Source organism: Sinocyclocheilus rhinocerous, unplaced genomic scaffold (assembly GCF_001515625.1).
Source record: "Sinocyclocheilus rhinocerous isolate Xijiao unplaced genomic scaffold, SAMN03320098_v1.1 scaffold1802, whole genome shotgun sequence".
Lineage (NCBI taxonomy): Eukaryota > Metazoa > Chordata > Actinopteri > Cypriniformes > Cyprinidae > Sinocyclocheilus > Sinocyclocheilus rhinocerous.
The window spans coordinates 733,889-750,396 of NW_015654351.1; the positions used below are offsets into that span (position 1 = coordinate 733,889).

At 37.2% G+C, this 16,508-nt stretch overlaps 2 protein-coding genes across 4 annotated transcripts in view; both read left to right on the forward strand.

Moving 5' to 3' along the window:
* The window catches only part of LOC107717006 (SEC14 domain and spectrin repeat-containing protein 1), a 52,863-nt gene extending 50,005 nt beyond the window's left edge, over positions 1-2,858 (forward strand). For 2 of the 3 annotated variants that reach the window (XM_016523651.1, XM_016523650.1), the window contains 3 exons: positions 427-548; positions 1,618-1,666; positions 1,963-2,858. In XM_016523651.1, the coding sequence (XP_016379137.1) occupies positions 427-548; positions 1,618-1,666; positions 1,963-2,070 (279 nt within the window). In that variant the 3' untranslated portion in view covers positions 2,071-2,858. Of the gene's footprint in view, positions 1-426; positions 549-1,617; positions 1,667-1,913 lie in introns of all 3 variants that reach the window. The other variant, XM_016523652.1, reaches the window with a different exon arrangement.
* A 4,120-nt stretch (positions 2,859-6,978) lies between these two features.
* The window catches only part of LOC107717007 (coiled-coil domain-containing protein 141-like), a 37,048-nt gene continuing 27,518 nt past the window's right edge, over positions 6,979-16,508 (forward strand). Inside the window, exons 1-5 of the mRNA XM_016523654.1 lie at positions 6,979-7,331; positions 9,887-10,009; positions 12,252-12,443; positions 15,185-15,293; positions 15,615-15,868. Coding sequence (XP_016379140.1) covers positions 7,200-7,331; positions 9,887-10,009; positions 12,252-12,443; positions 15,185-15,293; positions 15,615-15,868 — 810 coding nt within the window. The 5' untranslated portion in view covers positions 6,979-7,199. The remainder of the gene's footprint in view (positions 7,332-9,886; positions 10,010-12,251; positions 12,444-15,184; positions 15,294-15,614; positions 15,869-16,508) is intronic.

Here is a 16,508-nt window from a genome sequence, read left to right on the forward strand (position 1 = left end):
GTTCGTTGGTCGGGAAGAAGGAGGCGGGAACCGGTGAACATTTAAAGACTTTAATAAAATAAACACAAAATAGCGTGACAGCCCCTCGCGGACGACTGTCGCGCACAAACAGAACCAAAACACAAAATAAAATCCAGGCCTGGTCCTCTCTCGTCACTCCTCCTTTTATCCTTCCGGAGCTCCTCCGTGGGACTCGAGACCGGTGAGTGGCGCAGGTGTCGCGCATTAGCATTTACTCCACCGGCCTTGCTCCGTTCCCACGGCTCTTGGCCCCGCCCCTCTCGTCACACTCATTATTAATAATAATAATAATAATAATAGAGTTTTAGAGAAAACTAGTGTGTTTCAGTGATGTGGTCACATGTACTGTCTACAAACTTCCCAGCTGTAATGTCAGACAGTAACTGACTTTCTCTCTGCCTTCAGATTCTGAGAGAAAGCCCTGAATTAGCCGAGCAGATGGTGGATGTGGAGGCATATGAAGAGGTGGAGACTGTGGGGAAAGGTCTGCTGGACAGGCTCACTGTGCCAGTCATTTTCCCTGATGGGTAAGAACCGAAAGGCCAAAGTACAGCGCACTTATAAAGCTCTGCTACTCTCTATTTTCTCTGAACTATCGTTAGTCTAAGTACTTCTATCCTTGCATGTTCATCTTTTTTTTTTTAGTTTATTAGCTTTATTTTTGATAGGACAGTCGGTAGACGGGAAGCAAAGTGGGAGAGAGAGAGGGGGTGGGATTAGGCAAGGTCAGCGAGCTGGGACTCGAACTTGGGACGCACAAAGCGCAACAGTGCTATATGTCGATGCGCTGCCCGTTAGGCTATCACCGCTGACATGTTCATCTTAAATTCTATATGGATCAACATGCACATTATTTATTTATTTATTTATTAATTTGTTGTTGTATTAATTAACCATCATTATTATTATTATCACAATAATAGTAATAATGATAGACATTTTTAATAATAGGATCCTTTTAAACTGCATTGAAGGAGTTCCCATGTATTTTCAATCCGTAGGTGCTAGCAACGCCAAGGTCATGGGTTTGATTCCAAGGGAATGCATGAATTGACAGAATGTATAGCTTGAATCCCATGTCACTTTGAATAAAGTGTCTGCCAAATACATAAATGTTGGCTGCTTTTCCTTCACTCATTTATTTATGTATGTATGCTTATTAATTCATTTACTTATTTATGTACTTATTTACTAATTTATTTGTTTATCCACATGCAAAATCCTGTGTGTAGGTGTTGTTGTTGTAGTAGTAGTAGTAGTCGTCCTCATTTATGATGTATTCATAAATTTTTCTTTTAAAAATTTGATTATTTTAAATAGAATTGGAGTTATGATGTATGTTAGCTGTTTTTCTTTTACTATCTGTTCTAATTCATTAATTTTAAAATACTAAATTTCCTTGTGTAAAGAAATTAATATGTAAGCAAATTTTCTATTTGCCTCAAACGAATTTTACCCATTTAAGCATAAACTTTTAATATTTACTTCCTTAATTGGATTGCTTTATCATCTTGGGCTGTTATTCAACAATCACTAAGATGAAAATGTTTTGTTTTTGTCATCATTTCCCTCCCTCCCCATTCGCCCCGGTTGCAGGAGCGAGCAGTTCTTCGGCAGCCCGGGAGACATGGCCTCCTCGGCCGAAATTATCCGGGAACGGATGAAACTGGTGTAATTTTAAAATACTAAATTTCCTTGTGTAAAGAAATTAATATGTAAGCAAATTTTCTATTTGCCTCAAACAAATTTTACCCATTTAAGCGTAAACTTTTAATATTTACTTCCTTAATTGGATTGCTTTATCATCTTGGGCTGTTATTCAACAATCACTAAGATGAAAATGTTTTGTTTTTGTCATCATTTCCCTCCCTCCCCATTCGCCCCGGTTGCAGGAGCGAGCAGTTCTTCGGCAGCCCGGGAGACATGGCCTCCTCGGCCGAAATTATCCGTGAACGGATGAAACTGGTGGAGGAAAAGAGATTCTTACAGGAAGAGGTGGAGCAGCGGCTGGATGAGGAGGCTCTGGAGGCGGGGCCCAGGGAGAGTTGAGAAGCCGATACCCCTCATGCCCTCTTGCAGGAAGCGTTGCAGATGGCAGCACAGCGCCTGATCCTCATGTGCATCTCGCTGCTCTGCCGGCCCGGTCCAAATGTGACCTAGATCACCCGCCGTCTCTGTTATACTCCACCTCACCAAGCCATCTTAACTTACCGAGCGCAGTTAAAGATAGACTCCATGGGCTCGCATTGCATTGCCTGCGTGGACAGCTGAATACTAAATCAACCACACTACTTTGAACTCTCGCCTCCCTACAAAGCTTTACCTTACCTGTCGACTCGTTCTCCTCCCAGCGAGGCGCCTTGAGCTTGTAATGGTGCTACTAAACCTATAGAATGTACATAAAGCGGCATCTTTATCCCATTTGTATCTGGTGCTCCAGATTTGTAGGCCTTTCCTGACCGTAAGCATTGTATTTTCTATTTCTTTCCTTCGGTTGCTTTCTGTTGAGAATTACCAAACCTTCTCTCTTATGCCAGTATAAATATCCATCCGCAAGGCCTTTGCTGAAGATGGTGTTTAATGTAGAAACGGGACATGACAGCACATCAGAAACTGAAGCTGTTGTAGTTCAACAATGAAGGTACAAACAAAGCAAAGCTTTAAGGTCCAATGTCGAATTGTTGTTTAGAGCTTTGTTTTGACAGTAAAATGTGAAACGGAGCTATGTTTCATCTCATAAATTGTCAGTCTAATGCATACGCTGCTTGCATATGGATGCATGTCATAAAATATTAATTTCATATTTATTTTCCTTTTTTTTTTTTTTTGTACCTTGCATACCATTTAAATTGTATAATGCTTTTGCCATTTTTAAAGGCTATAGTGTATTTTATGAAAATATAAGTTGTATAAAATAAATGAAGAAAAAAATTGCGCCATAAGACGGGAGAGGAAAGGCTGTCTCTTTTACAACGTCATAAAGCTGGCTTGTTGTGCATACTAATTTACTACACTAGTGTTCAAAAGATTTGGGTCAGTATGAGTTTAAAATGTTTTAAAAGAAGTCTCATGCTCATCAAGGCAAGGCCATTTATTTGATCAAAGATACAGTAAAAACAGTGAAATATTAAAATTCAGATATATATGCTATATGCTGATTTAATGCAAGAATTTCAAGAAACATTTCTTTATATTATCTTTGTGGAAACCATGATTCTTTTTTTGGGGCTGTTGGCTGGTTTGTGCAGTAAAAATATTTCTAAAAAGTTTTCATGCATATTGCATGAACTCTGACTTGTTTCTATATAAATGGTTTCTTATAACTTCCCAAGATGCCAGGCTGTGAGTGCATAAGTCAAGCAGGTCATTAGTTGCCTGCGGCGTTGCTATTCGCTTACATTCTCTCTGCCCTGTGCTGCATTTTAGGAGAAAGTCTTTATCAATTTTGTATCAGTTTAGACAAGGTTAAGATATTTTTATACTGAATATTTCATACTGCATCAAAGTTTTACTCCAGACTTCAGCTGCTCGCTTCAAACTCTTGCTTTCTCGTTATTTTACAGGCTCTAAATGATTCACTTAGTTTGTTATGAGAATCACTGACATAGTTGGACATTGATTTGATCTCACTAAACCTGTCCAAAACATGTTTAGGTCACATTTTCCCTCAAAAATATTAATAAAATTAAATATTAAGTAATACAATTTTGCATGGAGAAAATTCTCTCATTTATTTATTTGGTATTGATGTAGCTTAGTATCTTAATGTTAATAATTTTATTAAGTGGTGTTCTTATGTTGTTCAAGTTTTAGGCATCATCACAGCAAAAAATCCTGTGACAACTCGACTTCATCTTTTTATTCAGATTTTTTAAAGATGTAAAGGGTGTCAATTTTAACATACATGCTTGTCATGTTTCCAGAAAGCTTAGTCACAGAGTTTATGTGATGACTGGCCTGAGAATCAGTGTTCTGTCTAATAATAACCTTATCAGGGCCCTTGACAGATGGCATGGGTGTCGTCCGGGGCCACAGGGCCCTTCTTACTTAGTCCTGCACTGCCCATTGGTGCTCTCTAAAGTCTATTGGATTTCTCAGCTGTCTTAGCAGCTGCTGCCTCTGTACTGGTTTTGGGAGGACTGCTGGGATGTCTTGTAACAGTGGAAAAAGACAGACCCTCTGTGACAGTTTTCTGGAAACCTTGATAATAGCTTTAACTGGCAGCCTTTTAAACAGTTCCCAGTCTGCACTGAAGTCTAAATTGGAATGATTAAAAAAAAAAAAAATCTTACACTGGAAATCACATGGTAATAGAAATTCACTCATGGATAACCTGTTTAAAAGATGATGGTAAAGTGTATTATAATACATATTTTTGTCTTGTACATATTTCTGTTTTACCAAAGAGCTCACAATGTTCTTTGTAGATAAAATGGCATCATTGTGTCTATAATCTTCCTCACCATGTTCACCGTGACGGGTGTCCTACATTGTAAAATCATCTGTGTAAAATGCTGATTAATTATTGAATGTAAAATGCACAGCTGAATTAATAATAATGCTGCCCTGTTGTTATAAACGTCCCCTCTTTATCTCAAAACATTTCCTCCATCAGGCTTTGATAGGAAGACCCCATAGGAGGACCTCAGGATGTTCTGCAGACACTATTGTCCTCAATGGAAAAGACAACATTACTGCAGCAGTAAGTATGTGGTGTGATGCTGAACTAAAGGTAACTTTTTCCTCTGTTTCACAGTGATCATTCTAGAAAGTGTTTTTTTTTTTATTCTAGGAATGCCAAGTATAAAATGTCCATATTACAATATGATGCACGTCACTGAAATATACTACTGTTCAAAAGTTTGGGGTTGGTAAAATTTTGTTAATGTTTTTGAAAGAAATTTCTTATGTATCAAGACTGCAATTATTTGATCAAAAAATACAGTAACAACAGTAATATTATGAAATACTGAAATTTAAAACAATTTGCTGACAAAGCTAAAGTTTCATCAACATTACTCCGGTCTTCAGTGTCACATGATCTTTCAGAAATCATTCTAATTTGATGATTTGGTGGTTAAGAAACATTTCTCAATGTTGAAAACAGTTGGGCTGCTTAATGTTTTTGTGGACCCTGTCATACATTGCTTTTCTTTGATGGATAGATCAGTTTAATAAAAATCAAACATCAAAATTGTATGACATTCTATGACATTTACTTTATAGTCATTCTAAACCTGTTTGACATTATCTGTGGAATCTTTTATGTTCTGCAGAAAAAAGAAATGGACACCGGTTTGGAATGACATGAGAGTAAATTTTCATTTTTTTGGTTGGACTATCCCTTTAAGAATTTGGGGACTGTTTCTCTTGGGACTGGTCATTATCAGAGAGTCTCTCTGGCCTTTTCCGTCTATTATGCTGTGGTTGACTGATACACATTAAAATCTGCCACCTTCAAATAACCTTTTATTCATTGATTTATTTATTTTTTTAATTGCTCGCAACATCACTGTTTGTATCATTGTTCATTTGCATAAATCTATACTAAATAAGTGTATAAACAACATGTACTGTAGGTATATAAATTTTGCACGTCTCTAGAATACTTGACTCGGGTGATAGTGTATCCGTCCTTTATTTTATGCATCAGACTGTTTGTAGTTGCACATTGTTGTTGTTTGGTGGAATAATGTGTTAGAAAGAAACATAAGGGATTTCTAAAAGCAGTTATTTGAATAATTTACTAGCCATTACATTTAATAGGAAGGGAACGTAATGTGGCTTTGTGGTGGTCTGTGGTTTGGAACAGGCATTTAAGGACAGAACAAGCCTCTTCCATGCTCCTGCTCATTTTAAACACATGCTACAACATGGAAAGATGCCATGCAGGGCATGCTGAGAATGCCTTTCTGGCATTTCTTACCATTTAATTATGCTGATGACAAAGTATAGTTTCAGTGAAAATAAACACTTCTGATGGGATTAGTTCACCAAAAAAATGAACATTCTATGAACATTCCCCTCATGTTGGTCAAAATGTTGGACTTTATGTGGAACACAAAATATGTTTAATAAGAAAAAAAGTATCTCTGCTTTCAACACATATTAGTTTAGCCTCGAACACTGAATCCGCATGTTAGAATGATTTCTGAAGGATCATGTGACACTGAAGACTGGAGTAATGATGCTGAAATTTTAGCTTTGTCATCACAGGAATAAATCACATTTTAAAAAAGACTAAAATAGAAAACAGTTATGATAAAATAAACACAGCCTTGGTGAGCAAAAGAGGCTTATTTCAAAAACATTAAGGGGGAAAAAAAATCTTACTAACCCTAAAACTTGACTTGGCTTGTGTGGTATATTCAAAGTGTTTTTAAGCCATATCATAATGTGACGGACAAAAATGTAAAATATTCTTGCCCTCCATTTCAGGTTTTGTGAATTGGATCATTGAAAAGATTCGAGTACGATTAAATGAATTGCTCAAGAATAAGATGTTGTTGCCTTGCTCCTCAAAGCATCAGAGAAAGCTAGAGCAGATGTGATTTTTACAGTGAATGACTTGCAGTGCTTTTCAGTCATGACTTATGTTTTCAGTATTAGAATATAGTTTTTGCGTGGACTATGCTTATTTTGTCCTTTTGACATGAGACTAAATGACTAAATAATGGCAAAATGGTGAGCTATTTTTCTAAGTATAATTGTTTCCAATATGCTCTATTGTGATGAAAAGTAAAGGTTAGTCATAGTGAGACATGCAAGGGGAGGGGAGAGAGCAACAGACTCACCAAAGCAACCAAACGGGGGGTGTGTCAAATGGCTCTCTGCACAGTGTGATAAACTTAGTGGATATTTCTATTTTTAACACGCCTCTCTGCCCTGTCAACATAGACGGCTGTGTTTGCACCATACTGTTCATTCAGGCCAGTGGCCCCGGTGGAGCCTGTAAGAGCACAGCAATGCTGAAAGACCTTTGAGGGGTTGCAGAGTTTACCTGCAGGGCAAGTGGATCTTTGATGTGGACGTGGGCCGTGTCACTTTAAAAACCCCAGAGACTTCATTCTGTGTTTAGCCGCCTGTCGGGACAGTTGTGGACTTTTGAAAAGAGGAGCTTTGGATTACAGCACAAACCTGTGTGTACTGAGCTTTGTTCTGACCTTTCTGGTTCTTGGATGTGTGGACTCGAGGGGACAATGTCCACAATGTCCAGTGAAGGTGATGCTGGAGGTCAGCCTTCCACAACAACAATCAGCACTGTGGCCGTACAGGCTGGAACTTCCCAGATTGTTGTAGCAGTACTCAAGGTATTTGAACTATTCTACTTTACAATGCAAAGCTTTATGTAGACTGATGATATGAACTGTATGTTTGTCACTGGAATATAGTATATACATTTTGAATTATTTTAGATGCATTACTGTGCAGTTAATAAGAACATTCTTTGGTGATTGAGGTTGACTTCAACTGTAGTGTTAGTTTGTCTATATCTATAGACTATATCATCTGTGGAACACAAAATAAGAAATTTAGCAGAATATACCAGCTAAAGTGTTATTGTAGTATTATTAATATATTATAGTATTTATTTAGAAGTTTTAGCTTTTATTTTTATATTTTCAGTTGTCATTTGAATTTTGTGCCTTTGTAATGTTTGATTTTCTATTTAGCTTTTTTAGTATTAGTGATTTTAGAACTTCAATTTAAACATTTTCAGTTAAGTTGCCAATGAAAAATTTTCATTTTAAAGGGATAGTTCACCCAAAAATGAAAATGTGATGTTTATCTGCTTACCCCCAGGGCATCCAAGATGTAGGTGACTTTGTTTCTTCAGTAGAACACAAACGAAGATTTTTAACTCAAACCGTTGCAGTCTGTCAGTCTTATAATGGAAGTGAATGGGAATCACGGCTTTGAGAGTAAAAAAAAAAACATACACAAACAAAACCAAATTAAACCCTGCGGCTCGTGACGATACATTGATGTGTAAAGACACGAAACGATCGGTCAGTGCAAGAAACTGAACAGTATTTATATAGTTTTTTACGTCTGATTCACCTACAATGTCCGAACTGTCCTGAGCTCGTTCTCAACAGCCGGCGCGTGGCGCGTCTTCTTCTTGCTTTACGGCAGATCGCAGGCTTATAAGTGCATTACCGCCACCTATCTCTCAAATGGACCATTGACACTCTTTATAGAGTCTGTAGATAGAGTGTCAATAGTTCATTTGAGAGATAGGTGAGTTAAAAATCTCCGTTTGTGTTCTACCGAAGAAACAAAGTCACCTACATCTTGGATGCCCTGGGGGTAAGCAGATAAACATCAAATTTTCATTTTTGGGTGAACTATCCCTTTAAGTTTTTAATCTAATATTCTATTTTATTTCATTGTTATTTCTATTTATATTCAATTACTGGAATGACCTTTAATAGTTTTAGTAATTTTAGTACAAATACATTCCTTCAGCTTATTTCAGTTAGTTGCCAAGGCAGCTTCAAATTTGTTTTCTTTTCTATCTAATAGTTATAGTTTATTAATATGTGTATAAAATGTATTTTAAATTATATATTTAATTACCAAAAACAATGGCAAATTTTTAGTTTTAGTTTAACAATAACAACACTGCCTAGTAAACTATTCCTTTCCTGATAATATCTTTGAATGAATAATACTGTACGGCTGCATGCAATGTTGAACTCACGTCATTGCTTTATCCAAAAGCACTGCTACAATCATGGAAGGAAACTGCTCTCACCAGTGATGTTATGGGCAAACAGTTCGGGGTATTCAACAGACTCTTGGCTTGGGCTATCAATAAAACCTTATTGTTTTTCTGTGAGAGGATTCCATGGAATGTGAATGTTCCATAATGCCTGACGCAGTGACTTAATGGGGAGGCAAAAACAGCTGTGAGAGAAACACAGAGCTCTGTGATGGTCCAAACTCCTGATGGCCTGAATTATTCATAAAGATTCTCTGTGACCGGTCATCCTTATGTCTAGTTATAAGGTTCTATTATTGTCTAATGTATGCTTGCTCCTGCTTTTGTTTCAGGGAATAGTTCAGCCCAAAATGAAAGTCTGCTGTTTTGTACTTTTCCTATACACTCCTAATATTGTTTATAGCTTATATGTCTGTGTTAGACTCCGAAAAGCTCCATAAATGTATACAGTGCTTCCAATCCTCCAAGTTCAGTCATTTGATAGGAGAAAACTGAATTTAAGTTATTTACTGACAATCTTCCCTCCCCCAGAGCTATCAAATCTCATTTTTATTTACATATTACTCCTCTATATGTTGCAGGTTTGACATAATTGATTTTTAGGTGTAGTATTTATTCACTTCATTCCTTGTTTATATGGCTGGTTCTTAATACACAAAGCAGTTAATGTGTGTTAGTATTTAAAAACCACCAGATGCCTGCAATAGACCCTGTAAGCAGACTTAATGTAAACAGAAATGATAATTAGCCATCAGTCCGCATACCTTAAACTGTATTTTTTGCAGTTGTTTAACAAACATGACAGGCTGTGGCAGCTGTGGCAGCTCCACATTTCATTCACTCTCAGAATGGCTCTTCCCGTACTTGCAAATTGCAATGCGATTTTAAGATCAGCGCAATTTGCATGCCAAAGTTTGCATTGGGACTTGCAATTGATCGGATGAGAATTCACTGAGGGGGCTTTGCATTGAAATCGAAGTGCTCTTTGGCCAGGGGCCAGTGGAGGACCTTCTTTCAGTCTTGTTTACAGTCTGTGAAATGCACTTGAGGCCACGTGGATACAAGAGGTGCATGTGCAGAAGCACAGCCATTCATTAACATGTTCTCGGGTGTGTGGATTGCGTGTGTGTGTGTTTAAAGTGTGGCGAGCTGGTGCATCTACAACTGACAGAAGCACAACCCAACCTTCTGGAGATTGGAAACAACCAGGATGAAACCAAAAAGCTTCTAGAGGAACATGAGCAGCTCCTTGCTAAACTTAAGGTAATCTCTACTGTACCAATGCAAAATAAAAATGTTTTGATCTTAAAGCCCAATAGTTGTAGGACCAGACAAAAGTTTGGAAACACCCTCCAGTAACTGAATTTACATTTTCACATGATCTTTAAATCCTTTTTTATTTTTAAAGCTTATTCTGGAATGCTTAAAATTTAGTTTTGTAGACAAATATAAATAGTTTGTGAATACATCTTCAGCATTTATAATTGTAAGAGTTTTTTGAGCACAAAATCAGCAAATTAGAATGATTTCTGAAGGATCATGCCACGCTGAAGATTGGAATAATGGATGACAATTAGATTTTAAAATATATTCAAAAAGAAAATAGTTCTTTTAAATTGTAACAATATTTCACAGTATTACTGTTTTTACTTTATTTTTTTATCAAATAAATGCTGCCTTGTTGATAAAAAAAAAAAATCTTGGTCTTTCAAAAACAAACTTTTGCAGAGTGGTGTAACTAATATAGTTTTTATTTATTTATTTAAGACGTTACACCAGATGGCAAAGTAAAAGCATCCAATAATATGCGATCTCATTAAGTATTGCTTAAAGCGCATCCCAGGATGCACCTCATGAAGTTTAATGAGAGAATGGAATTTAGACCAATGGTGGTGAAAAAATGTTTTGATCATTCCTAAACTTTAGTTGTGTGATTTTGTAGGATTGATTACTTTTATTCTTTTACTTTATACTTTTATAAGTACTTTTATACTTTTATTCTGAAAAATAGTAGCTGTGTTCCAACTTTTGGTATGTATTTGTATAGTTGTCTATGCTTTATCCTAAGCACAATGTCCTTCTCACACAACCATGAGGAGATGATTTATGGGATTTTCACAGATGTTTTTTGGTGCCGTTGTTGGAGGCATATCTGTTTAAGACCCACCACTCAGTTTAAAGGGGTCTTATTATGCTCTTTTCTTGATTTTGTTTTGGGGGTGTACTAGAACAGGCTCTCATACTAGGTTGTTCAGAAAAACACATTATTTTTTCACATATTTTACATTATTACAACACCTCTCTCCTCAGTCTGGCATGAACTGCTCGAATAGTTCCTGTATCAAATGAAGGCCCGAAATGTGCTGTGATTGGTTAGCTGGGCCAGTGTGTGTTGTGATTGGCACCACTCGGCGCCTGGTCGGGACTCGGGAAATGTCATGCCCCTCTGCGAGCTTCAGAGTAAATATTGCGTCAAAATCAAATAAATTTGAGCGCTATTTAAACCCGGATGATTGTAATCACTCTAAGTTTGTCTGCCTTGTGAAAGCTAGCTTGTCTCTGACGTAGTGATAACACTCGTTGCCTTCTCTAGTGCAGCTAAACCAGGTCTTGTCCCATTCGTCGGTATTTGTGATATCGCAAATCCTGGAAAATATGCGTTGTAGTCCAAACGAGTCGTTCGTTGTAGTTTTTGAAAAGTGATTTCTGTTAAATAAAATATCTCCTTTTGAATTGGGCTTTGGGCTTTGTAACTTCGCAGATCTTTTTTATGCTCAAACAGCAACATTACAGACTAACTAAAGTTGAAAAAGTGAAAAAGCATAATAGGACCCCTTTAACTTCGAAGGTTCTTCAACGTTTCATTTGAGCCTTTGAAATACAATTGTTATAAATCTACTCTGTTCAGTGGGATGATTCCATTCATGATGAATGTTTTGAAGTTGAATTATAAAGATATTTGCAGGGTAGAAATAAAAGACTTAATGAAGAGAAATTAATAACAGATGTTAAACGTTTTGTGTACAGTTTCATAAGACGTTTTGTACACTTTTTTTATTGCCAGATCCAAATAGCTGGCGTTACATCAGACATATGCCACAAAGCAATGCTTTCAGACCTTACAAGGAGAGTTCCTTGCTGCTTTGAACATGCTGTCTTCAAAATATTGATTCGAACATACAATTATATGCTACAGAAGCATTTCCGTGCTATATTTGAAAGTGAAAAACCATCAGAGTGCGCTATCTGACCAAAAGTAACTACAGGCTCAGAATGAAGAGTACAGCCTTTAATCAGAACAAAATCCTCTACCACAGCTAAAACATATTGCACATTACCAAACATTTCATCATGTACTTATGTGCATCTCATTTGCCCACCAGACGTTTCTAATCAGCATGGGGGCTGCTTTTTGTTTTGAGTTTAAATAAAAGTAAGAGCTGTGTACACTTACATGCTAGGGCAATGTGTTAATATCTAATAATTGAATTTAAATTTTACACAGAAAAATGAAGGAGGCGTATGGGCTTTGCTGGAGGAGGCTGATAAAACAGCAGCTCAGAAGAAAGGAGAGGAGCTGGTTTATGAGGCCATGGCTGTCTCTCTCAGTGAGGCTTGGAAAACACTGGTGGCCCACCTGGAGAAAAGGAGATCACTCCTGATCTTGGCCTGCCATTTTTTTGAGTGTGCTCTGGAGGTAATGTGGTTTCCTATAGTACCTGCTGAAGTACTATCAGAAACTCGCTGTAGGAAAATTGCAATTGTTGTTTAATGCCTTATCGTAAGGAATCTAAAGGGTTAGGTCACCCAAAAATGGAAATTAGCTTGTGTTTTACTCACCCTCGAGGCATCATAGGTGTATATGCGTTTCTTCTTTCAGACGAATCCAGTCGGAGTTATATAAAAAATTGTCCTGGCTATTCCAAGCTCTATCATTGCAGTCAGCGGGTGTTGCAGTTGAACAGTCCACAAGTCGTCAAATAAAGCGCGCACATCCGTAATAAAAATGCTTCTGTCATACGCGGAAGCCGTTCCGGCGGATGACGTAAGATGTCGGCATTGCGTGATTAGTGACGAATGCGGAGAGAGAACAAAACAAAACGCCGGTCACGAATTAGAAGTACAAACCGAGGATTTTCAAAGAAAAATGTTAGAGGATTTCGATATAAACCAAGAGGAGACTGGTTTTCCTTTGCTAAAGTAAGGAAACTTTGCTTCCTTTGCTCCTATAAACAAACTCGCGAGACTAGCATATCTCAGATGCGCTCGCACTGCACATAAGTGTTGCGTCATCCGCCGGAACGGCTTTCCTCGTATGACAGATACCGGAAGTGAGAGAAAAGTGTTTATTACGTTTGAAATATGGATATGTTTCTTACAAAAACGCATGGATTCACTACAGGAGGCCTTTATTCACCCCCCGGAGCCGTGTGAGGCATGTTTTATTATGGATGCGCGCGCTTTATTTGACGAATTGTGGACTGTTCAACTGCAACACCCGCTGACTGCAATGATAGAGCTTGGAATAGCCAGGACAATTTTTAACATAACTCTGACTGGATTCGTCTGAAAGAAGAAAGTCATATACACCTAGGATGCTTCGAGGGTGAGTAAAACACGGGTTAATTTTCATTTTTGGGTGAGTAAAACACAGGTTAATTTTCATTTTTGGGTGAACTAACCCTTTAACTTCATCTTTTGGTAATGTGAAAACATACATTCAAAACGTCCTCCCCAGGCTAAAAAGTCATTTATTGATATGTAACTATCAAAACGTAGCATGGTTAACTGCAGGTGTATATAGTTCATCACATTAACAAGAAAGTGTCTCAGTACTGTACTTTGTTTTAATTTTGAACAGTAAAATGCAAAACAAATGCAGCAGCACACTGTTCCCACAAAATGCAAGCAGCTTCCTGTTGGTCAGCGCAGAAAATCCATGAAAAACTTGAACTCCTAATTCTTGATCAAGTGGATTTTTATTGAAATGACACTATTTCTCTCATCGAAATTCAAATTTGTTTGTTTGTTTGTGATGTGTTTTGCTTGTTGATTGTTTGTGTAGCATTAGTGTTCACATTTAGAGGCTGGCTGCCTGTTGGCTGTACAGAACTGCAGTGCATTTTTCTAACTTTAAAAGCCCATTGTTAAAATTTTGCAACATTTTCCAAACAAGACATGATTATTTTCAGAACCAGTGGCTTTTAAAAACTATTTAAATGGGAAAAGAGTTCTGTCCCTGATGGTTAGACGTGCCACAGGGAGTGTACTACACTGTGTACTGTACAAAACAATGTTTTTGTTTAGAATTACAATGGATGAATTTTGTTTTTACAGCTTTAAAGTTGGGAGACATGGTGCTATTTGATACTGGCTGAACATGCAATGTTGTGTATTTGTTCTGTTTTTTGTTTTTTTTTACAGTGAACAGCTGTTTCCGTTTATCTTCAGCAATCTGAAGCAAGTCAGTCACATTACTTTGATATCTGCTTCAGTTAGATATTCTAGATAAATGAAGATGATTCATCAGCAGCAGAAAATGGTGGTTGTGCAAGTAAACTCAAGCATGAGCATGTTTCAGAACAATATTTGTTTTGCTGATAACATTTCAACAGACATGCTTCCTGCTAAATTACCATTATGATGATGTACATAGTCGACTGCATTCATCCGCTGAAGGTTGCTGCTGTCATTTATGTAACATGATGGAGTTGTCATTCACCAGAAGCTGTTTATGCAGAGTACACACAGTGTTTCTGAGCAGATGTTGAAAGAAATGTGACATGCCAGATCTCAGATATCGGTCTTTATCAGATATCGGCCTACACTGTTTGCATGTTTCTTGTTGCATACAAATTCTGTTAAAAACAATGCATATATACTTTTCACTTTGATATTATGTTTTTATTTTGAAACTATTTACACTGCCCTTGAAATGTTTGGGGTCAGTAAATGTATATACATTTGTAAAAATACTTTTATTCAGCAGTGATGCATTAGATTGATCAAAAGGGGCAGTAAGGACTTTTATAATTTCCCTAAAGATTTCTATTTCAAATAAATGCTCTTCTTTTTTTATCACAGAATCCTTAAAAACAGGTATCAAAGTTTCCATAAATATATTTAGCAACCCAACTCTTTTCAGCATTGATAATAATAAAAAATGTGTTTGAAAAAATGTGCAACAAACCAGTATATTAGAATGATTTCTGAAGGATCGTGAAAATTCAGCTTTGCCATGACTGGAATAAATTAAATTTTAAACTTCTTTTTATTTCAGTTTGTAGTTAGTGTTTTTAGTGTATTGTTGATCAAATAAATGCAGCCTTTGTAAGATTTAGATGAATATCTTCATCTGGCCATTTTGATTTGAAATTTATATTGGCCTTTCAATCTTGCCACTTTTTTCAGCTGCTTTTGAAACTTGTTCAATTACAGTTTGCCATCAGGATAGATGAAGCTGAAGACTTTCAGAGTGTTGGTCAGAAATCGACCACTGCAGACAACATGAATGAACTCCTTCAGAGACACAGCACTATTAGAAGAGGTAAGAGCTTTGTTCCTTTGCAACAAACCTTTGCAACAAGCTCACCATTGGCTTATGATGCCCTGGAACCCCTTAGCAGCACCCTAGCACCTGCCAAAAGCAGGAGACTGAGTGATGGCATAGGAGCCATGCAGATATAAACCTAATAAATGAAGAGGAATTGTTCTCAGATTGGCCTTTGGGAGCTTATATCAGGAATGTTTGGAATTCTCACCACAAAATATCTTTCGAATATGTGAATAGAGTTTTTTGTTATCTGTCATAAACACTGTAAAATAAAACACACCAGTATATTTTACGAAGCTTGTGCTCTATCCTCAGGGATGTTGGAGAAGTCAATGCTGGTGTTGAATAAGAGTCGTGAGTTGCTGGGATTTTTGAAGGACTTCCAGTCCCAGCAGGCCCTGAAGTATGGCAGAGCTTCTCACGGGGCCTGGAGCAGCTTTGGAAAGGTGGAAGGTTTAATGGAGATTCTGCAGGACAGACGCCGGCAAGTGGACCTTTGCATGAGACAACAAAAGCATGAGCTGGAAACGATTTACCGTATTCGACAGTGGGAGAGACCGGAACAGGAGGTAAGTCACTCTTGCAAAGAAAAGTTAATTTATTATAGAAACTGGATGTATTGTGTCTTAAAGCTGCAGTCCGTAACTTTTTTTTGGTTAAAAATGATCCAAAATCAATATTTGAGCAAGTACATAACCAGCCAGTGTTCAAAACTATCGCCTTACTTTAGCCTGATTCACAACGGATGGCTTATAATAATGTTTTCTAATTTGAGTGGTACGGGTAGGTTTTCGCGGGAAATTCAAGCATGCTGCTGCGTCATAACGTCACTTCTGTAAACATAAAGTTGTCCCGGCTACTAGGCTATCACATGTGAGGATTCTGCAGGTGGCAGATCGTTAGCCTTTTCTCACAACAGCTAGAATAATTAAATGTCAAAAAATCATTTTGATGGCGGATTGTAATCCAGAAAGAATTATATGAAGCACACGTGAATGAAATTAAATTATATTCCAGTTTTAAATGTGCTTCTGATTACAGATAGCCTGGGATTACACAAGATTTGTATTTTAAGAAAACCAGGTCGAAGGGAGCATAATTTGCTTTTTGGGTTAAAAGAATTTCTTAATATGAAATTCGAAGAGTATGACAATTAGATTAGACTGTGCAGAAATTGAAATCTACACGCTAATACACACTATACTCATA